General features: G+C 43.9%; 2 protein-coding genes across 5 annotated transcripts in view; one reads left to right on the top strand and one right to left on the bottom strand.

Moving 5' to 3' along the window:
- Positions 1 to 6097, bottom strand: part of KBTBD12 (kelch repeat and BTB domain containing 12) — a 47938-nt gene extending 41841 nt beyond the window's left edge. The window contains exon 1 of the mRNA XM_038149367.1: positions 320 to 6097. The gene's annotated coding sequence lies outside the window, so the exon portion shown is untranslated. The remainder of the gene's footprint in view (positions 1 to 319) is intronic.
- The window catches only part of MGLL (monoglyceride lipase), a 104446-nt gene that overhangs the window by 26806 nt on the left and 53814 nt on the right, over positions 1 to 23826 (top strand). For 2 of the 4 annotated variants that reach the window (XM_038149373.1, XM_038149374.1), the window contains exon 3: positions 16510 to 16648. In XM_038149373.1, the coding sequence (XP_038005301.1) occupies positions 16510 to 16648 (139 nt within the window). Of the gene's footprint in view, positions 1 to 15097; positions 15441 to 15555; positions 15927 to 16509; positions 16649 to 23826 lie in introns of those variants that run through there. The other 2 variants (XM_038149372.1, XM_038149375.1) reach the window with 2 other exon arrangements.

Below are 23826 nucleotides of genomic sequence, written 5' to 3'. Positions count from 1 at the left end.
AATGAATCTCTTCTGATTCCTTTCTGAACCAGACAGCAGGCACTGTGAGGAACTGAGAGGGCTCCGTTTTAGCACCAGCAGTGGGTCCTACAGCCTCCTCCCCCTGCTGCTGCCTTGCGGCTGGCCCTGTGTTTATGCTCCTCCGTAGCACCTTTAAGGATTCCCCAAGACCAACATTCAGGTATCCCTGCCCACAAGTTTCCCATGCATCCAGCAACCCAAAGCAAGCTTGGCCCTGGTGATTCCACATTGCCCATCTGTCCCAAGAGCAAACACCCTTCCCTCTCCTGTTCCAAGTGGGGATGGGATTTAAATGTACCTTTTCCACGCTGGGAGCGGCAAGGGCCTGTGAGAGTGCATGGGAGAGGGAAGCAGAGCTCTCACACAGCACACAGAGCTCCTGGTAACAGTGAGGTGCCAGGGCTAAAAATAGCCTTGCTTTGGGCTCCTGGCTGGGATAAGGAGCTGCTCTAATGTCAGGCACAGGGCACATTAGGACGCAGCCGGCAGGCACCGTTCTCCTCACCCCCTGCCCATGTGCTGCCTGCCAGGCGCTGTGCTAGGGAGCACCAGACTCTGCCTTGGGGTGGGGCAGCTGCAGTTGGTGTTGGTGACCACCTCAGGAATTATGTTCCCCACAGACCTTGCACAGAACCAGCCCTATCTCTGGATGGCAGCTGTTCCTGGGTGGCTAGAGCAGTTCCGGCACAGGAGCACCCATCTACCTCTGAGGTGTGGGTACCCAACCACAGCAGATGCTGTTGCTTGCTGACCCTATCCAAGTCATTCCCAAAACCAAGGCCACTGTCTCCATAGCTGACAGAAATTTTCCCAAACTGATGCTCCTGCCCTGCTGCGAGGTTGCCAAGGGCTGAAGCTGTACACAAAAGAAGGATTGTTGACCAAATTGAGTTGTTATCTGTATATTTTATGGCTTCTTCTTGTTTGTGCTGGTGTAGATCAGAAACAGATCAACTAGATAGGTCCAGAATAGTGGGGCTGCACTGATGTACATCTTATACTCTGAAAATTAAAGAGGAGCAGAGAGGGCCATAATATGCTATTTTTATTTCCATATGTTTAAGCAAAGATGGAAAAAAGACTAAGCAGAATTTAGGGTTATAAAATTGATTAATGTTGAACCAATACTTTTAGTTGAGAAAGACATTAAGGGGTTTCCAGACTGTTCTTTTTTAAATAGCATTAATGTATTTATTCACCATGCTAATTGGTTGATTGATTGTAATAACTTCTGCGAAAATTGAAAATGAAGTGTAGATTCCTTATCTAGATTTTTATTCTGATGATTTTATTGCACAGTTTCTCTAAAAGCCATAGAGGAAGTTTGCAGAAACGTTCAACTGCTAATAGCAGTTTGTTGGGTTTAGAGGGAAAATTAAAGTACATTATTTTAAAAGCATATTTCATAGCATTTGTGAACAAAACTAGGAAAAAATTACCAGTGATTAAAGTTTATTCTTGCCCGAGAATTCGATAGACTAGATTGCAAAGATACATATTACAAAGATACATAAGAGTCTAAATTCCCAGGTTGTTCTTATTAAAAGTTCAGATTTATCTTAGAAATAAAAATAACCAGTCTGATACCACAGCTCTCACAGAAACCAAGATAGAACAGCGTTCTGATGAAATGCCACAGCTGTGATAAAAACGGACCATATTCTGTAGATTGCCCTGTTCTCCTCTAACTTGGAATGATTTATAGCATGGCGCTGGTTAACAATGGAGCATTTATGTAGTTAGTTTTATTTATATGAAACCAGTCCACTACCTAAATAATAATCATGTTTCTTTATGGATGCATTTCTTCTTATAATTTCTATCATGAGCCTGTTTCACAAAAACACTAACACTTTTAAGGAAAATTTCTCTTTATTGCTAATGAAATTACAAGTATTTCTCTTGCACTTCACTGAATTAACTGGGACACCCCGTCATGCAGTGGGGCAACCCCTGGGCAGCTCTCAGCAGCACTTCATGATGTCACAAATTGAGTGTGTGCTCCCCATATTTTTGCTGGAATTAAAAGCTTTTTCTGCTGTAAGCCAAGCCTGTTTTCACCTTCTTCATGTAATTAAGTAATAATCTTTTCATTCTGATATCATTATCTGTTGTCATGGTAATTTTTATTATAAAAATGAATGGCTGAGATGTGGGCGAAGACAAGTTTTTCCTGAACTTTGTTAAGCTAATACCAAGAGAAGAGTATCTGTGATAATTCAATAAAAGTGTGATCATTTAGCACCGTGTATTTTAAAACAACAAGAAGGACTAGGCATCAGAGACAGAAAAGGCACATTTAATGCAAATTTATCTGTGTTTAGGAAATACGTGTTGAATTTAATGTCTTAGAACAGTGTCTGCACAATACCAGTCATACAGTACACCCTGGTGCTGCCTGAGCAAAGACATTCCTTTCTAAACCTCAGCTCTTAGTGATTCACTTATTTGAAGAATAGCCCTTTTTTTAGGAGAAAGTCTGACCAGTTTACAAGTGTGTCTTTACCATAGTCCAGAGTTTGGGAACAGCTACACAATGTTCACACTTCACCTGAAAGCAGGACACCTGTTCTGGTGGGTGAGTGTTCATGGGTGAAGCTTTGCTCCAGTTTGCCATGAGCAGGATCATGAGTCACAGTCAGTTGTAGCTGAACTTCAGAGGAGACCTGCATCAGCTCAGTTAAACTCTGGCAGGCATCAGGACATGGTTTTTCTTTTCTGCCACCGAAACATCACAACTGAGGTTCTGAGCTGAACTCATCTCCTCTGTCCCTCTTGCCGTAGTTCAGAGCAGAACCTCATTCTCCATTGAAAAATACACAGTTGTGTCATTAAATGGTGGCACATCATCATGGCTTGGGAGAGGAGACTCTCATTCTTGGAGACTCCATGCCCATGGGTGGCTCCCCAGCATGGACACTGCTCCTCTCATCTCCCATCTCAGCAGTTTCTCAGTGTTTCTCAGCCTCTTTTCCTGGAGAGTGAGGCAGCCTCTGGTTTGGCAACCGGTACCTCACATTTGCTTTACTTCCCACATGAGTGGTTCTGGCGCGTTCGTTCCTCCATGTGGCATCAGCTGAGTGTGGAGGTGCCTCCAGGCTCAGCCAGCGCGCCGGCCGATGGCACTGGCGCCGTTCATGGCACTGCTGCTCCCTGCTCCCAGCACATCCTGTGTGGGCAGCTTTGGCATCTCCTGCCTGGGCAGAGAGCCCGAGTGCCTTCAGCCCTCAGGGTGGGTCTGGACCACATTGCAATGGTTGCTCTACAAGCCATTTGTTGTCAAAACCAGAATGTTCTGGTTTTCATGTCTGTATAAACAGTGCCAGTTTGGGTACACAGGGACAAAAAAATCAGAAATACAGAGATTTCAAGTTTGGTTGTATTGTATATTCTCTTATGACAGTCCAGATACGGTATTGATTTGGGTTTTTTCCTTGGGGTTGGTGTTGACCTTTAGAGCCGACCAAGGGCAATCTGGAGCTTGTCTGTGACCACAGGTCCTGGAGGCAGCACCCTGCAGCCCCTCTGAATTGAAATCTCTTTCTGGCTCTGTCAACTGATTCCCAGTTGCCTGACGGATAATGTAGCATGCCAGCAACCCGCTGCTTTTCCATTTAAATTAATGATAAAGTTGTGGTTAAATTAACACTCCAGCAGAGGTAATAAGGACCAACTCAGCAGCTGCCATGATGTATGCAAATTGCAGTTTCACACATTAGGAGCTAGATGTTGCTTAATTTGTAGGTCTCTCTGCCTTTTAAATGACAGAGCCTCCATCAAGTTCAGGCAATCTTAAAACAAAAGGCAAAAGAAACTCCCCAAAGTCAACCACTCACCAGTGCTTCTAACTACAGATTTTAGATTTTTTTTACAGATTCTAACTACAGTTTTTCTTCTGGGGCTTCCCTCCTGACCCCCAATAAACAGTTATTACTGAGTTACACTGCACTGCTGGGTGCTTTTAGGCAAAATATCTGCTGATTTCCAAAGAACAGACAGCCTGATTAAGGAGGTACTGCCGGTCCTTCGGTGTAAACAGAAGCCTCATTTAATTTGCAGTGGTGCCACAATCCTGAGGCTCAATATCCATCAGGGCTTTTTCCTCTGGAAATGAAACTGTAACAGAGCAAAAGAAGAACTGTGATAGCTGCCAGCTAATCAGACAGCAGGAGCAGGCTGATTGGAGGGTCAGAGTCCTTTTTCTCCTTTTAGATCAGTAGAGATGGGAATGGAGATGCAAAGAAGCATGTAACTGGATGGGGTTCTAGGAAAGGTTGGTCCCTACATTAGTTTTAATACTTCTTAATCTCTCTAAGAAAATTATGTAACTCTTAGAGTCAAAATATTTCCAAATTGACACCAAAAGTGCATCCTCAGAACAGCAGAACTTGGGGTCATTATGGCCACAGAAAAGACTAATGTCCATCAAGGTGTGCTCTGTGAGAAGGAGCAAAATATTAAAGCATTCTGAATCAAATTTTAGCTGGCTTAGAAATGTGCAGTTGCTGTATATATGGCTAAAAATATACTTGAAGCTCACACGATCTTTTCCAGGTTTTATTCAGAAAGGCAGAGATTTAATTCTAAAACAAATCCCATCCACATGATTTAGGGATTTGCCTATCTTTTTTGCCCTTCTGACTTGTGTGGTCAGTTCTCAAAAGCTATTGCTACAGGTCTTTGAATACCTTTGGAGGAGATTCTCCTTCCTCTGCTCTTGTTACCAATTCCTCCATGCTCTCTTCCTGATCCTGGATGTCATCTTAGCCTCCACCTCAGCTAGAGATGTCTTAGTGACTCCTGGCATTCCATTAGCAAAGAAATAACAGGAACTTGCCCTGTCTAGTCATTATTTGGCTGCAAGTGTTGAAACAAACTCTCACAGGAAAATGCAAGATAAAAAGCTGCAATGAATTTGTGGACAATAAACACTCAGACTATAACCAAAACACGGGTGTCTGAGAGTGATTCCCAGTTCCCAGAAGTGAATCCATAGTCAGGCTGGTTTCCAGCTCCCTGCTGCAGTCAGAGCTCTCCATTGCTCTTACTTCTCAAGGAAAGGAAATCTGAGCAGTCAGGTGGGATGAGAGCAGCAGCCTGCCCTGAGCTGAGCTCTTGGAGACAGGGATTGAGGGAAAATCCCCAGGTGCCTCCATTCTGCTCTTCAGATGCAGGCTTGCCAATCTTTTGTGGTTTACTGTTCAGAACACCAAAGAAGACTGCAATTCTGTCTGCTCTGACTCTGTCACTCAGTATAAGCCCCTGCCACTCTCTTTGGTCTTTGTTTCTCATTGCTGAACTGGGATAATGATGATTTCCTAGCAGCCTGAGAGATTAATTAGCATTTACTAAGCTGCAGGGCCCACTTGCCAATTGTGCAAATACATGTTTGTGTATTCCAATAAATTCTGCATTTGCTGCAGCCCCCCAGTCTGGGATACAATGGAACCACAAAAAAAAATTTAAAAATTAGAAAAAAAGCATTGTTCTTCTGACAAGCAGAGGTAATAACCCTGAGAGACACAGAATACTCCCATCGTGGGCTTGTGGCATTTGTCCCTAAAGTGGAATGAAGATGATGTTGGTTCATACATGTCCAGTCCTGAGTGTTCAGTTGGAGGAGGTTCCTCTCTCCCATTCCTATGCTGTCCCAAAGGTGACTGGGATGTTACATGGTGAAACTCTGTACCAGAGACACACAGAAAGCCTGGGCTGTCTGTCCAACCCTGGGTGTCAAGGTGACTGGGAGACAGATGGTCCCAGCAGGAGCGTGGAGGAAGGACCACCAGCAGGGCCTTACCCTCAGAGCCCTCAGGAAATGGTGCTGGGCACATCCTGACAAGTTGGGCACCAGATACCCTCCTTCACCCCATGATCTGAGTCACAGGCTGCAGCTTTGTGAGTTCACCTCTGCGTGTTCTCATGAATTAGGAGGTAAAAACTTGAAAAGATCTGCAATGTCACCACCCTTTGAATTGCCCACCTACATTTGCCCATAAACATGCAGCTGATTTTGCTCAAACCTTGCAGCTGACCATAGTGGTTTATCCTAGAGCAGCATAGAAAATAAACAGGAATTAGAATCCTTAAAAAAAAAAAAAAAAAAAAAAAAAAAAAAAAAGTAAAAAAAAAAAGTAAAATTTCTTCTATTTCTGTTCAGGAAAAGAAAAAGGATGAAGAAATGCAGCATCTTCCAAGCTACATCCCATGTGGCAATCTTCCAAACCTCTATCCATATGTTCCTAAGTGTTGAAAGCCCAAATGTTCCCTATCTTGCTGCCAAGTTCTCTGCATCAATCCAAATGGCTCTTACAATACAGTTGGATATTGTCTAGTGAAAAAAATCCCCTCAGATAGATTGATAATTAAAAATATATTTGATCATCAGAGAGATATGACTGGCCAAGGGGTGCTGTGCTGAATGGATCATTCATGCTCACATATTTCAAAGCAGAAGGATATCCTTCTGATCTTAATGGAGTTGCCCCAGAAATCCTTAATTGTTACAGAACATATTGCTGAAGAGGTTTGAAACTGGGCACTGAGGAGGAGGCAGATGAGCCACAGCAGAGCTCTGCACTGCCGGGTGCAGTCTGGGGAATGTGTCTGGCTGGCTGCAGAGGGAGGCTTTGGGCTCCAACAGACATCAATGGATTGGTCTCAACCCTGTCTCATTTCAGACAGCCCCACAAAACTAAAGGCTAGGAACTTCTCCTTGTTTTAAACCACAGCATAGCTGCTGCTGTAATCTGATCCCTGCAAGTGCTGGGGTACTTGGCAGAGGTCTTGGGATGGGGCTGAGGCTACGTGTGTTGGTCAGTGCTTCTTGTACACATTTCATAGCACGGGAGGAAAACAGAGGCTCTCCAGCTTAGGAGCTGAATGTTGCAGCCTCCCATCTGCTGTCCTCTTCCTCAAACCTCCCAAGGTCTAGGAATGATGAAGCTTCATGCGGATATCTCCATCCAGGAGCTCTCCTTCCTCTTGTGTCTGAAAGCGTAGCATCTCCAAACCTCAGTTTCCATTTAAAAACTTACTGTAACTCCAGAGAAGGTTCAGTAATGCACCTGGAAAAGTCAACAAGTGAAAATAAACATGTGCTGATGTCAGAGCATAGTACTGTGGGCTGGAAGGTTCCCAGAGCATAGTACTGTGGGCTGGAAGGTTCCCATCTGCAAGAGTTCAGGAGTCCCCTCCAATGGGTCTGCAACAGGAATATGAATTGGTGGAATTGGTGTTACGAGTCCACAGCAGCTGCAGATGCCACTGCCTCCAGAGCACAAACAAAACCAGATACCTGTGCTACATGAGAGTCAGACTGTAGCCAAGATACAATGAGTAACTTGTGTTGGAGGAAACAGGATGAGGTTTGAGGACCAAAATCTCAGATGCTGTAACTTTTGATGTTATTAACAGTACATTTTAGAGTAAGATAGATGACAGGTGTTGATGGCCTTGGGGATTGAAGACACATCTCTAAAGCATTGAAGGCTCTGGTAACCATCCCTTCATGTCCTGAGATTGTCCAAGAAGCATTGCCATCTTACAAAGGAGATACTTTGGGATGCTTTGTCCATTTTTCACTGCAGTGCTTCTCATTTGACTTCTCCTTCCTGTGTACTCTTGGGTCAATTACCACGTGCATTAATTCAGCCTAGGAGGAAAACCAGTGAGTGCATTTTTCTGTGCTAGAAGGTATAAAGTAATTGTAGCAGACACTGTAAAAATTAAATAACTGAGAGAGAACAATTATGAACCAGATGCCAACAGTGATGGGTCTGGTACTTAGTACAGAATAGGTCACCTGTGATTTCATGGTATTAGGGCACAACACTGAGCACAACTGAGCCTTAGTTCTGTTGGTCACCTGGTGCCACCACAGTAAAAGAGCCTTCCCATGAGCTAGCAGTGCATTTGGGGTAAGGTTTCTGCAGGATGTTAAGATCCTGCCTAACACCTATATCAGGATGGCAGAGTATCTGCTACAGATCTTTTGTTGTTTCATAGCACAATGCTTTATTTTTATCTGCAACCTATATTTCACACTAGGGCTATTTTTTATTTTCTCTGGTACTATTCCTGCTTTGCATCAGTGTCAGCAGGAGCAGGATCAGGCCTCCAGTTAAATAACTAATGCAGCTGTTTTGCTGAACCAGCTTCCTGGCTGGGAGATGAATCCAGTCAGCTGTGGATCACAAACCCCAGTAATGGAGATTTCAAAGATTTCATACATTAATTTTTTTCTTAATATTTGAAGAGTTACTTTTCTTACAAAATCTGTTAGGCAGATGTTAGGAAGTAATTACTGTACATGAATCAGAAAGAGAATGCACATCTTATATTGAACATGAGTGGACTGAGTAAAGAAACTGATGATAGAGGGGAAAAAAGCTAAAATATATCTGAGTGAAACATGCCAGAATTTGCCTCAGGATTAAAAGGAGGAAGGAGCACAGGGCAAGCTGCTCTCATGAGCCACGTGTTCATTGTCTTTCCAACACAAGGAGCCACTGTTCTTTTGGGTTTTGTTTTTTTGTTGTTGTTGTTTGTTTGTTTGTTTTTTTATCAACAGCAGAACCATTGAGAGAAATTTGCCCTGGCTGGGCAGGGAGAGTTGCCATCAACACCTAACATCTAATTGCTTTCCAGACAATTGAATCATCTCTGTCCAGTGTGCTGGACAGAGCTCAAAGATCACAAAACTAAAATACTCTCAAGTGTCCCAAAGAATCCTTAGATCATGGAGCACATAGATATGGCTGATAGGACTGATCATATCAGTTAAACTCTTGTCTCCATGTACAGATTTATTGTTATTTTTATGTATAACTACAAACAATCTTCAAATGATGGTGTCAGGAGTAATGACACCAGAACAATAGGATGGAAAGCAAAACTGTAGGGAAAATGTTGCCCTGAGTAATGCAATTGTCCAGGCCACAATATCCCATATATTTACAAACCTGGGCAATCTTCAGTGGCTGAAAACATTGCTGCTTCCACTGTACACAGCGCTCTGATGGATAGATTTTGAGATGAGGTGGGAGTTAGTAATGGTATAATTGGGTAAGCAAAATCAGGAGCATTAAGAATGGATTCTGCCCTCAGCTTGCCTCCAGTATTGAGCCCTACTTTTCTCTGCACTGGTTTCTCCTGTGTAAAATACAGAAATCATTCTTCCTTTCTGAAGTACTTTAAAATCACAGGTTCAGAGTTCTACATTAGAGTTAAATAAAATATCTCAGCAACTGATAATAAAAATACTGTGTGTCTTTTCCCATCGCTAGCAGTTAATGCCCTTCAGAGATGGGGTTTCTGTAATTACCTTTATGTCACAATGTGGCTGGAGCAACTGAGGCTGTAATCAAGGAAATTACTCACCTGTACCATGAAAGCTGCCTTAAGATGCTTTTTAGGTACATAAACCAGACCTTCAGATTGTGCTTATTGTCACACATAAAGCAAATTTCATTCAAAATACAAATTTCACATCAGTGACTACAGCCTTCTAAATTCAATCCCAGAGTCTATAACCTATAAACACCATAAACAGAAATGTTACAAAGGAAGCCTTTAAAATTACAGACCAGACAGAATGTTGACTATTTCAAGTCTAATTTACAATATAAAACCTAATTTTGAGAAATGCTATGAAAGCATCAGGGTTGGGTGCATTTTAGAGCAGCATTTGTCACAAAAAAGAGCTTGAACATTTGGGTTGCCAAGGCAGAAACAAGCACCACAGACTCTTTTTACCCTTATGGGGATTCATCAAGGTTGTGCAGTGCAGCTGTTGTCTTAGTAAAAGAAAGTATCAGCCCCTGGCTGAAGGAAACAGAAATATAATTATGTTATGATGAGCTGGAAAACGTGCAAAGAAAAACTGGAATGCAGAGCGTGATAAATGATGCTTTGTCAATTGCAAAGCAGCAAGAAAAGCAGGGAGCACAATAACAGCCCTTCTCCAGTCAATGCTTCCAGTTCAGCTACCAAAATAAAGCACCACTCTAAGCATGGCAGGATAGTGCTAGCTTTTGGCTGTAGCATTTAGCCCTGGTGCAATAATGCTGTGTTTGTAGAGTGGATTATGCAGTCAACCTTAGGAATGAAAATGAGAAAACAAATGCTCAGGTACTCCTCAGAATTGAGACCATAATTCCTGCCAGAGAAAATTCATAGTGTCATCTTACTCTGATTTTTATGCATATTAAAATTCCAAGGTTTGGACCTTCTCCTTCAGATTCCTCTTGATTATGTTTCCTGCCCCCAAAACCCTTTTTCTTCCAAGGTGACCAACAATTTATGAACATTACAATGGCCACATGCAAGGAAATGCCATTCTGTAAAAACATCCTTTAAGCTGTCTGTGCTCACATTGACAAGGGCAGGATTTCCCTTCAGGTAAGCCACCGAAGTTCATTCTAGAGATGAGTACAAATCCAGAGGGAAAATTGGGCTAATTATATATATATAAATAAAATATATTATATTTATTTAGAAATTGCAAAGATAAAAAGGGACAAATGTCTAAAGGAAACCTCTAGATAAAATGTAGAATGAATGAAAACAACACAAACCAACTCAGCTGAGCGTTTTTTGGTAGGGCTGCAATGCTCACATGCAGCCCTTGTCCAGCAGAACTGAGGCTGTGCCCTCTAGTGCTGGCCACAGAACTGAGCTGAGGCACTGCAGTTGAGCCTGTGCACTTCCAGACCTCTGTGAAAACCTCTTCATTCCCAAGGCAGAGCTATTCTCAAACCAAAAGGCTGCTAAAATAGCTCCATCAAAGTCCCTCCTATGGAAAAAAGCTCTAGGGCAGAATTTCCACTCTCATTTTGAATTTCCTGCCTTTGGAAGATGCCTTCCTTTTAATACTAAAAACATCTCAGAATCTGGTATTAATCATCTTGTGGGGTTTTTAATAAAATAAAAAAAAAAACCTGAACAAAAAACCAACTGAACAATGCAACAAAATATGTATTGCTTCTTTAATGAAAAACAACCAGTTTAGCATCCATGTAGGATAGCTAATCTTCTATACATCAGTTTAAAAGGCTGAAACTGATATTCAATTACTGTATTTTTAAGTGTGTATTTTTTGCCCTGTCAAATAAGGAGCACAGGCAAGATAATGATCACTCCACCCATACAGCTACTGTTTGCAGGTCACAGATTTGTGACTTTTCATTACAGCGTGATTTGCAAAATTTTATTACCTACAGAAAATTAGGAGTATTTTTACCACTAATTATTTTTGTTTTCATGGTAAAATTGTTTTATTATTTGACTGTAGTTTACATCTAGAGGTATTAACCACTTGTAGGTTAATCTAATAATTTTATTCCTACTGACTGGGGAAGATGAGATTACTGAGAGGCAACAAATTAGTGGAAACCTGCAAACAATTTCGGTGATACTCACGTATTCCCTGTGCTTACCCTTCAACCTGTCTCCATTTCACACCAATTTGTGAGGTGGTCCATAAGGCTGCAGAATTTTGCAGAACAGTCTTGAGCTACTTATAATTCCTCCTGACATTGTTAAGATTAACCTGATCAAGACAATATTTTCCTCTAGTATTTTCTTCCTCAATCTGGTTTGCCTGACACCAAGCTTCTATTTTGGCTGCAAGACATTTAAAGAGATATTTTACAGGCAAGTGAGAACAGTTCATCCCAGCCCCCACTCCTGCCTCATCCCCATGCATGTCTCATTCAGGAAAACCAACAGAAAAGCAAAGGCAGATTACAGAAATAAGTAAAGGTGAATGCCTGGACTCTGTCTAAGGATTAATAATAATAATTTAAAAAACAGCCAAAGAAAAGGGCAAATCCAAATTAATTACTCTAAACTGTCAGCTTTAGTGGCATTGGCTTCTTTGATTTTCACTTGATTTCAATTCTTCCTCTTCATGCTTCATTTCCCATCATTTCCCAGATGTTCTATTGCTTGTGCTGTCTGTTGCTCTCTCCAGCTGCTCCCTGACTACTGTAACTTGCAGCATTTTTCTGGTTTTGCAGCAGATTCTTCCATAACCACATATTCTTAATATATTTTATTATTCTGTCCTCCTTTGATATTTTTTTCCTCCTTCTTGTCAGCCAAAGTTCACTTTGTGGTCCTGGTGAGCAGAATCCCAAATGGTTTAGCACACACAGCCTATCAAATCTACTCCTCAAACAAAACCACTGCTTTAAAATTTAGAAACATGGTGCTGTCAACAAGAGCAGAAAGATCTCATACAGTCTATTTACCTTTGCATGCCAACAGGATAGGATCCGTTAAAAATTCATTTTGGGAGCAAAAGCCTAACTGCAAAGAAAGTCCTTGTTCCTTGTTCCCTTGCCCTACTATCAGAGCTACACACCAGCCTGCTGTGCTCTCTTCATCATCCTTCTCTCCTCTCTCCTCTCCTCTCCTCTCCTCTCCTCTCCTCTCCTCTCCTCTCCTCTCCTCTCCTCTCCTCTCCTCTCCTCTCCTCTCCTCTCCTCTCCTCTCCTCTCCTCTCCTCTCCTCTCCTCTCCTCTCCTCTCCTCTCCTCTCCTCTCCTCTCCTCTCCTCTCCTCTCCCCTTGCTGGGATATCAAGATGCATTACATGTATTTACTCTGTCATCCCAGCAATTGATCCTTTCCCTAAAATTTGTCCAAAAGTGTACCCCTTTTCTCTATATTCCTGTGCATACCTTGGAGGTCAATGGAGGCAATTAATTAAGCAGAGCTCAGCCTTTAATAAACCAAAAATCCTTTCCTACAAGGACTGAGTAATTGCTGAGTTAGTATAAAGATTCACCAAGTGTGAATCTACCTTTGATTAGAAGTTGATTTAGCCTAAGCTCTATTTCTGAAACGTATTTCACTCTACCAAGACAAGAGAAGATGTTGCAATCTCATAAATACTGCATGCTCAGGCATCCCTTTGCTTTCTCACAGGGAGGCAGTATGCAGCAATTGCTCTGCTGAAGCCTGGTGTATAGTCTGGGTATCAGGCACATGAATTCCCCAGACACAATCCAGTTTTCTCCAGTGGCTTTTCATTCACAGCTTAAACTCTGCAAAATGATGAGACGACAAATCAGGAGTTGCTCCTCATTCATTTTCATGTTGTTAACATTGAGATGGAGGAGTGTGTATCACCCAGGGGAAGAAATGTCCTCAAATTCCTGGGGTCTTAGGGAAGCTGGCAAGAAGGGAAGGAGCTGTTGGTAGATTCTTCATTCCAGTGCTGTGGTGAGGACCTGGGCCTGCAGAGAGGGCAGGCTGCGCCACAGTTATGCTGTCTCCAATTTTAGCTACACTGAGGTTAACAGGGTATCAAGGGAATCATATATCTGGACTGACCAGGGCAGGCTCTCAAAGTCAGGATCTCACCCTTGTGTTCCAACAAAGGTCATTTTCCTTGAGATGTTATTTTTATCCAGAAGTTAAAAAAGAGATTTTTTCCTCAACTCCCTCCACCCCTGTGTGGCCCTGGGAACTCTGACATTCCCAGCACCACAGCAGGAGAGGAGCCTGTTCCTGGCATCAGATTTCATGGATGGCTGTGGGGAAGCAGTAAAGTGTTCCTGGCAGATAAACCCTGAATGGGGGAAGAGGCTTCTTTCCTTCTTTCTTTTCTTCTTAATCCAGTTATTATCTGATCTGTATCATTTAAATAATTATATATGTCCTTGCTTCTACCAACTCTGGAGCTGGCTTGTGATAGCTCTTTAATTCCACCCATTCATACTTAGATAGTAACTGGCCTAGCAAATGGTACAGCTCCAGGTACAGCTCCCAGGGCTCTGCTTAAGAGCCATCTGACCTAAATCTCCCTCATTATAAACAACCATAAATGTTGGTTTTGTTAATTTTTTTTCCAAACAACAGGTGTTACAGGAACAAGTAATTTTGCTTTTGCCATTTATAACTAACACCACCCCCCCCGCCAAGCATTTAATACAAATGACACCGAAAGATGAGTAAAATAGAATCTGGATTTGATTTCCTCTTTATTTTTATATGGCTCATCTCTGAGGTTTTGTATTTATTGTTATTAGTGTTAGCATGTATTTATTTCCTTTCTTCAACCTTTGTTCACAGATTTACACTTGATGAGCATATTGCTTCACTTCAAAAATAAGGTGAATAGCTGCCTCTTCTGAGAAAGGCTTGAGACCTCTAAGCATATGCAGGCATGTAAAAATGAAAGGAGCTGATGAAATGTAAAAGGCATGAATCTGTGCTCAATCAATGCTAACCACTTAGCAGTATTAAATGACAAAATTCTCTATTGGGATAGCTCCCCTTAAATCTGGGGAGCTATTTTGGCTTCAGGGAATCTTGCTGTGACAATTTTTATAAGCAAGTATCATATACCACCAAATAGATCTCACATTACAGAGTAGCAGCACATGTATTGCATATAGTCTGTAGTGACAGAATGATTTATGTGAGTATAAATCATATGCTGTGTTTATAAATGGCCTTTACCCTGAATGAGGCTGCAAAGCTTGGGCACTTCTCCGAATTAGTGTGGGAGCGATCTCCCCGGTATGGCTTCAAAGCCTGAAGAGGTGCACGTTAAACGCAAACAGCGAAGTTTGGTGTTGGGATCCCAAGGAGCTGTTCGGAGCGGGATGCCCAGGAGGCAGCACGGCTCCACGACATCCTCTCTGAAATTCTGCGCGAGCAGCCCCCCCCCCCCCCCCCCCCCCCCCCCGGGTGTCTCGGCTGTCCCCCAGCCCGCAGCAGCAGAGCGGCCGCTCCTGTGCCCAGGTGCCGGGGCCGGGGGCTGCGGGAGCGCTGCGGCCGCTCCTGTGCCCAGATGCCGGGGCCGGGGGCTGCGGGAGCCGCATCAGCCCACGGGGCGGCGGCGGAGCCGGTGCGGAGCCCCCGCGGGAGGGCAGCGAGGAAGGGGGCGGCCGTGCCTCCGCCCTCTCCGCGGCCGGGCAGCCCGGGGGCACCGCGGGGCTCCCCCGCTGCCCGCCCAGCCCGGCCCAGCCCAGCCGAGGGCGCGGCAGCGCCGCCCGCCCCTCCATCCATCCTTTCATCCATCCACGCATCCGTGCATCCTCCATCCATCCACCCACCCGCCCGCCGCCCTTCCGCCGCTGTCTCGCTGTCTCCGGGAGCAGCCCGTGCGCACCGTGCGGTGGAGCCACCGCGCTTCGGCTCCGCGGGCGGACGCGGGGCCGCCGCGCCCGGCCGCGGCAGGAGGATGTGTGTGCGGGGCTGGCGACCTGGCATCGCGTCGGTGCTTGGATCGTCCCTCCTCCCTCTCCTCCTCCTCCTCCTCCTCCTCCCCTCCCTCCCGCTCGCCGCCTGGCAGCGCGGGGCTGGGGAAGTTGCGCTTACACGAGAGATGGCTTCGCAGCGGGGATCGCTTTGAGGAAAGGTCTCCCCCTCCCTCGCCTCCCCCCGTCGCCGCGGCCTCCGAACTGTAAGTGGCAGGAAGGAAGTAAAGTTGCAAACAACCTGCCGCGGCAGGAACTTTGTGAGCTGCTCCAGCTGCATGTGTTCAAGGTGCCTTTGATGTACGTGCAGCAGCTTCTGGAAGTGGACTGCAGCTTTCCCACCCGCCAGCCCTCCCTCTCCCCAACCCTTCCCAGCCTCCCCTCCCACCACCGCCACTTCAGCCCGCACACGCAATTTGTTTGAGAAGAAAAAAAAAAAAAAAAAGTGATGAACCAGAAGTGGTGAATTACCCAAGCGACTTTCCTCAAAGAGCGAGCGAGCCGGGGAGAGGAGCCGGGGCGAGCCCCGCGCAGCGCCGGGAGGGACCCGCCGGGCGCCCGCCGGGAGCCGCGGGGCTGCCGGGCTGTGAACGCGGCTCCGCAGCGCGATGCAAAAAGCCTCATCTGCTTGCGTTTGACTTGCGATGCCGGCTCCTCACTAGAATGCAAACCCTTGCACAGGATGAAAACAGGTTTGTGGCAAATTCTCTTGGAAATGTTTTGCTCCCCGCCGCCGCCACCTTCCTGTCTGAGATGTCAGAGAAGATCTTAATGATGACACGGTGGCAGATACCTCTGCTGTGTACCCACCACTGTTCTTTGGAGATGTTCCGCCAGAGATAAATCTTTTATGCAGCTGTCTTTTCATATCTGTAGCGATTGCTGCATAATTTGCTCTTGATTGCAGTTAAAATATTCTCTTTAGGATTCGCTTCACAAAATGATGCAAAATAAAGTCAGATGGGAGAAGTGTGGAATAGAAAGCTGTAAATTAAGTACTGATGGTGGATTGCCCTTCCCTTCTTCTTGCTCCCTCCCCCCCTCAATGCTCTACCTCTAAATGTGAGCCTTTTCTGAGCAGAAACATTTGCTACATTTCTGTTTTAAAGCAGTGATTTTGGGGGGCTTTGGCTGTTGTTTTGGGAGCAGCCTCCCATCAGTGGTACTTGCCTTAATGATTGACTTTCTTGAGTGTCTGTGGCTGCCAAGCCCATCAGCTTTTATCTTGTTTCCACCTATTTTAAAGTATGTCTTGTTTCTTCTAACACCTTGCAGGTCATTCTTCCAGAATGCCAGAGGAAAGTTCGCCAAAGCGGAGTCCTCAAAACATCCCATACAAGGATCTGCCCCATATCATCAATGCTGATGGGCAGTACCTCTTCTGCAGGTATTGGAAGCCAGAAGCATCTCCCAGGTGAGCACTTGCAAGCAAATGTCCTTTCTACTATCACTAAATACGACTCTGTTAATGCAATTATTGTTTATAGGTTGACTGGCATTACAGGGCCGGGTACATGGAGCTTTATAGAGCCCCTAAGCGAGCTTTCTCTCAACTGAGAAAGTCCCTATTGTAAAAATTGCATTCTCCAAACCTTAACTTGCTCGAGTCAGCCTTGTAGATATAAAATGTGGAGCTACTGTCATTGCATGCACAGCTGGCTTGGTTGGCAGTTCAATATTCTACCAAGCGGCTCTGGCAGGTGGCTGATACCTATTAGCAGTAAACAGCTATCCCAAAACTAATAGCACAGGCAGTCAGGGAGGACACAGATACAGGCTTTGGAATGTTCACTCTTCCTGATTTTCTCATTGTCAACAAACTTTAAATCAGCATCTGAATTCAGTTCCAGTAGTAATAGCAAGGCAACAGGCAGAATGTTTGACTGCATTGCTTTTTGACTGGTTTTAAATTATTTATACTTAGTAAATGATTCAGGGAGCTCTCTCACTGGCAATTGCAATTTCTAAACTGACCTGACACAGACAAAGTATCAGATTAGAATTTTTTCTAATATTTTTGTCCTAATTTAAAAAATCTCTTTAACAGCTTTCTGTGCTAGTTGTGATCTGATCCTGTAGTTGTGATCTTTCTTCTTCCAGTATCTGCTGTCTTGGCATGTATTTGTGCTGCCACTAGCTCTGTAGGTATCTACTTCATAAAAATCTGGATATTGCTTAATTGTTTTCTTTTTCTGCAAGCCAACAGGAAGAGCTGTGTTGATTTTATATAGCTAGAAAACAGTCCCGGGAACAAGTTGTTCAATCTGTAGTAGGGAGTTAAACTTTATCCTGATGACCCAACAGGTTAGACACCATCCTCTGCCCAAACCAGCCTGGCAGCTGCTCTGAGAGAGGGAGACGCGTCCAAGTTAGCTGGCCTTGGGGCTTATGCCTACAAAACTAAGGGACAATGGGAATAACATAGGGCTGGGTTAACATGCAGGCAATATAGAGAGTGGGCAAGCACCAAAATATACTGGCCCCAGAGGGGAGGACAGTGCAGCCACCCCACCATAGCTCCATTGCCCAGGTTGGGCTGTAGGACACAGTTCTGGTTCAAGATCTCCTGGTCTACAGGGCATTTTATAGTTGCTTCTACTCGCTGCCTTTCAGAAATAAGGAGGAAGGTTTTTGGCAGTGATGCATTACATAGTCTTTGCACCCACCTGAAGATTGCCTTTATGGAAAAATAATGCTATGAAATCAAGGTTCTACAGTGAAACCAGGTTGTTTTGTATTATAATGGTAATTAATCATTAACTACACATAACATTCATCACCCAGTTGTGGAACTGCTTTTTTATCACATTTAATTTCTTACCAAATTAGTGGTGGGTGGATGGGTCTTTGTTCCAGTAATGATAAGGAGCTGAGAATGAAAACTTGGTGTCTAAGTCCTCTGGGTAGTTAATTTTTTTTAGCGGTCTGTGCACCAAGCAGTTAATTAAGAGTGAGCTTGTCCCAGTTTTGTGACAAGAAAAGTGGATGGGATCAGTGTTGCTCATTTACAAGGAGCTCCTGTGTGTGTGTTTGCATGTTTGTGTATAAGGAGGGGGCGTATTGTTTATTATTAGCTCTTCATGTTATATATGAGAGATGGTAAGTGACTGAATAACAATTCAGTGCCTGGATCCTGTGATCAAGATTGCTCTTGAAGTGCTTTGATAGGCAAACCAAAAATACATTATTTTGCCCCCTTTCACTTTACATAAGAAGATCTGCTTTTTCTTCTTCCTGTGTAGAGGCTCAGCAACTTTCATCTAATTTTAAGCATTCAGCAAAACCAATCTCTCTCTATATATATGTATAGGGAGAGAAAGCAAGACACCTCAGGGGACTTTTACAGGCCTGTTACAATTTATTTCAAATACTGAAAGCAATTCTTTCAATCTTCTAACTCAATTGTTGATTCAGGTTCAAATCTTAACACTAATGAATGATGCTATAACCATCAAACGGTGAGATCTTTCATTGATCCATTATGTGCCTAATCCCAGCTAGAGCTGTAGAAATACCTCTTCACTGCAGATGCCCAAAGATTATCATTGACTTGTCTTCTATTAGAATAGAACTTATCGCCCTTGATCCCTCCCCCAGGGAGGGGGAAAACCCAGGATGTCTGCCAAAGGAAATATTAAAAAGTAGTCCTAGCCTGGGCTTGAAGAGCAGACAATGGCCAGGCAGTCTCTGAAAGTGGGGATGACTGGCACCACCCCTTGGAACTGGTGCTTCTTTTTTATCTCGTTGAACAGACTCATAAATGTGGATAAAATCTGTAGCAGATAAATGTGTCATAGCATATTTTAAAAAAACAACACCAAAGAACCTATTTTTTCAGGAAGATGGAGAAATTTTGTGAGGCATTATTGCTTCACGTTCACAAATACCCAGGCTCTGATCCTGTGTGGTGTTGATCTGACTGATCAGCCCATACTGGTGCACATATGGAAGCTTTGTTAGAAGTGCCACTGAGGCCAAGGTTGTCCTGCCAGTGAAAGGCACCTATTGTGAGTTCCTCAGCAGGGTCTGCTTTGTTTCAGAGAGGGATTTAGGTGATTACTTCACAGGAAGCTGACACACAAAGGCACTCAGATGTCATAATGATTAGATGGGGTAGATGGAGTAAGGAGTAATGGGACTAAGGGAGAAGAAAGACAGTGTTTTCCACTTGTTTTTGGCGTGGGAAGTCACTCCCAACAGCAGAGCTGGGGCCTGGGTGTCGTCTTCTCTTGCTGCCTGCTGGCAGCAGTGCAGGTGCAGCTTCCCTGGCCAGCAGCCCTCAAGCTGCCCAACTTGTTGAGCCAGTTCCATCTTAAAGTGTAATTAAGTGGAAGTGGTCTCCCCTTGCTGAATGCAGTAGGAAAGAAAAGCAATATGTTCTCTGGTGTCATTTTCATGTTTTATGCCAACAGCAGAACTTGTAGACCATGAAAATGGGTAACTCTTTGGCACCAAGTGCTCACTGCTGAATGCAACGCTTAGGATCTGGGCAAGGCATGGCACTTCCAGGTCTTTGTAATGTTGTTTGAAGGAATTAAATCATTAGAACCAAACAGGACTGATCTCATGCCTATAGCATGTCCCAGTAGCCAAAGAAACTCAGCCTAATGGGAAAGCAGTCACTGTGTAAACATAAGCCACAGCTCCATGGAAGGCTTAAACCTCTGTCACCACCCTGAGCACTCTGAGACAAAATATGAGGTAACAGGAGGTGAGGAATTAAGAAACCAAGTTCTTTTCCCAGTTCTCAGACAAAGCTGCTAAGAATAGAAGCTGATGAGGAAGGGGAAGGAAAGTTGGGAGGAGAAGTCAAGACATTTCCTTTGAGGCCCCTGAAGGGCCTGGGGAACTTCAGAGGTGACCTTCTTTCTCTGCAGTCTATATCCCTGTAGCCTTTTCTAGATTCTTCCTCCATTCTTGTCACTACCTAGATAAGCACAAATAGGTTTTTGTGGGGCACTTTTAGCCCCTCTTCTTGATCTCAAGTAAATCCTGTAAGATTTATTGACTCAGAGTAATTGTTTCAAAGGTGCTCATAGCTGTAGCTGCCGCTGACTTCAGCCAGAGTAGAGTGATGCCCGAGTCTCTCCTGGCAGATCAGTCACTTTAAGCTGGACACTTGAGACACTTGAAGCTAGAGGATGCACTTGAAAATGTGATTTCCAGACATCTATGGATGTGAGCTTCCTCAGGCACCAAAGAGAAACTATTACCTGGCTAGTTGGCGTGGTGCTAGAGTGTCTCTCACAGAGTGGTCTCTGGGTGGCCTTAGAGGGTTGCCAGGATCCGCTGTGGCTCTCTGCCTGCTGGTCACAGAGGCATTCCTGGGCCATTGTTAACTTACACTGGAGTGGGTTGGCTCAACTTCAGACACCGTTTAAGAGCACAGTTTAAGTAAACAGAGTTGCAATTGTCTGAGTAAACAGTGCCTTTCTAAGAGTTCTTTCTGTTCTACACCTGAGATGTGTTCAAAAATACAAAATTAAACAAACAAAAGGCACCCACTTCTCTATTTACTTTTTACATTTCTTTTACTCTGTGAAGAGCGCCTGCCATTCTTTCTGAATTGTTAGTAATGCAAGGCCAAGCCAATAAGGAGAAAACAGATTTCTCTGTTCCCCAAAGATTTTGCAGATGTGCCTGTGGTGCAGAAATACAAATTGCTTTTGTATTTGAACTGGCCATTAAATTGTAAATATTGCTTGATGGTTTTGGCATCTCATTACCAGCACTTCCATGCAATTTCCAGAAGAAGAGCACAGCTCCCAGCATGAGCAAACAACAAAATTGGATTTGACTTTCAGACCTTTCCAAAGTGAATGAACAAATAAATACATAAGGCAGAGTGAAGTCAGAGAAATCAAGGCACTGATTATAATGTCTTTAATTATAGCGTATTGTGTTAGTCTCTAGAAATACTTAAAGCAGTTTCTAATTCAGGGTCATTCTTGAAGAACACTTTGTTTGTACTAATGAGGTCAGCTTGAAATTAAAGCCAAATCTGTAGGATGCAAAGTGACTTATGTCAGCACAGTTTGCCATAGGATGAATTCAGCTCCCTCTGTTTTTTTTGATCCCATTGCACACACTGCAAAGGGAAATGACAATGATCATTGTCAAATCAACATTCCAGGCTTTGCTTGCTGTATTGCTACTGCCTGAGTTTCTAAAGCATCCCTTCTTCTCATCAGCTGTGTATGTGTCCCTTTAATGCCTCTGTTATCTTTGCTCCATGTGACTGTGTTATTCACTGTGAATGGAGACATCCTTTTATGATTCCTTATGTGGTTCCAGAGGATGGGCAAATTAGCAAACCAGCTTTGTGTGAGAGGGCCTCTGACAGACAGGGGAGCTGCTTTGGTTCTCACTGCAGATACTTCCAACAGGCTTCTCTGGTATCATAATTTTTTTTCAGTCTCCACAGGAATGTCCACCACAAGCAAATCTGCCTTCCTTGGTTTCTGTATTCCACAGAAACCAAGGGAAAAGGTGAATAGCAAATGGAATAACAATTGCAATTAAACTGTTCCTTTTGCTCATTGCCCTGTTAGGATCTGCTTCAGAGCATAGGTGTACAACTTTGTGACATCAGTATCTGGGAACAAAGTGACTTTTGGAGTTCCCCGTTGTGAGTCACAAAGCAGTAATATTTCGTCCTGATCCCGAAAGCAGCAAAAAAAAAAAAGCAAAATCAGCATTGGTTCTGTGTGCTACCTGATGAATTTGAAATAATGCTGTCCAGCATGGTGAATATAAGAAGCAGAGGTAGAAATAGGAGAAAAGAAGAAAAATGGTCTAAAGATAGTGTTGTAAAGATAATTTTTCTGCTCATTATTCTGCCAGATACTGAAGGATAAGCAAACCTGGCACCTGTAAAACAAACAGTTCATTTGCTTTTAATTGGAATACAAGCATGATGATCATTACTGGCTTTGTGCCATGACTCCAATGGATGCCCAAGTTGGTCACTCAGCATTTAGAGATCTTTAACCTGGGCAGACCCTCCACTGACCTCTTTTTATCTCATCAGACTGGGAATGCTCTGAACCAGCCATTTGTTGGTAGTGACACAATAGCTGAAGCAGACAATTCGGTGATCATAGTAAGGTTCCAGATGCAAGAGCACTTTACTTCACTGCTATGAGGAATATATGGGTTTAGTGAAAATAATAAAAGAGCTGCACATAGTTCCTTCCTTCAATTTCTCCAGCACTCTTGGAACATCTCTTGGGAACACACAGCAGCTCTTTTAGATCAGTGTGAATACATCTACAAGAACTGGCTGTACAGATGTTCTGGCTGGAAGAGGCTATTTTTTCTAGATGTCTGTAGCAGAGGAGTTGGCCTTGCAAGTTCCCTTCAGACTGCTGTGACTTTGTCCTTTTTCAAGTCAGGGTGAACATCTGACCTCTTTGTTCTGCTAGGGAAATTGCATTGTTCTAAGAGCTGTCCCTGCAGACATATTTGGCTGAGCTGCCTTCCCTAGGTTCAGGCGTGTCATTGTCCTAATGTGTTCCCACTTGAATGGAAGCCACCAGTGTTTGAACCCTCCTATTGTCCCTTGTGCAAGAGATGTGACACAGCCCTGATAGCAAATGGCTGATTATTCCAGGTATCCAAGGAGATAGTGTTGCATCTTGCCCATGAGGTTCCTAAAGATATGCTTAGGCAGGTCTTTTACTTCATCCCACCCCAGTTACATCCTTAATTACACCCAGCCATCCCTGTCCTGAACTCCACAGCACAGACATTCTGACGCTGTGTCAGTATGACTTATTATCCATAACAGGAAAGAAGGAAATCAGCAAACATCAGGATAAGTAAAGTTTTTAGACATCATTAGAATTATATGTCCTCTAGGGTTTCCTCTTGCAGACCAATACAGTTTCACTGATGTTAACTGAAAGAAAAATACTGGTGCAGCAATCCCAAATACCAACCTTGGGCCAGTCCCAACCTCAAATGTCTTCTAAAGCAACCAGACTTGGGGGAGTCATTGGGTGGTTGTGGCAGGAAGGCATCCCCAAGATGACCAGACTCACTGCCCAGACAGGGGTACCAAGGTGTGGCCTTGGAGCCACGAAGGAAACAGCTGGTGGAAGCTGTCCTGGTGGCCACGGCACTGCAGTCACATTTACCTGCCTCCAAGCATGCCCCTATGGGATATCCCCATCAGCAGGAGAGAGGATAGGGCTCGGTCTTGGTCTTTTTCTGCTTAGGAATGTGTTCATTCCTCTCAGAAAGATGCAGTATGTTTGTGTCTGAAGAGATTCACTCTTTTTGTAGCAGTTTTCAATGTCCCAGAACCTTGAGTAACACCAAACTTCATGAGTACTTCCACTGGCATGAAAGAGTCCCCCCTTCTGTGTCAGACACTGGCTCTGCAGCCAGAAACTATCTTTGTTTCTGTTTGGCAGGCACTCACTTGATGATGGAAGGCTCTGAATTCTTCCATACTGAGTGGTGGCAAAGGCAACTTGCTAGACCTTGAGAATTTAGTGTCAGAAACAGAAAAAAAGGAGGCAAGGAGGAGCAGAGAACAGGCAAAACATGGTCAAGACAATCATTGGACACAATGACCAGTGATTTACA

Source organism: Motacilla alba, chromosome 12, assembly GCF_015832195.1.
Source record: "Motacilla alba alba isolate MOTALB_02 chromosome 12, Motacilla_alba_V1.0_pri, whole genome shotgun sequence".
NCBI classification, from domain to species: domain Eukaryota; kingdom Metazoa; phylum Chordata; class Aves; order Passeriformes; family Motacillidae; genus Motacilla; species Motacilla alba.
The sequence above is the reverse complement of the archived record's forward strand: the minus strand, read 5'-3'. Positions and strand labels throughout refer to the sequence as shown.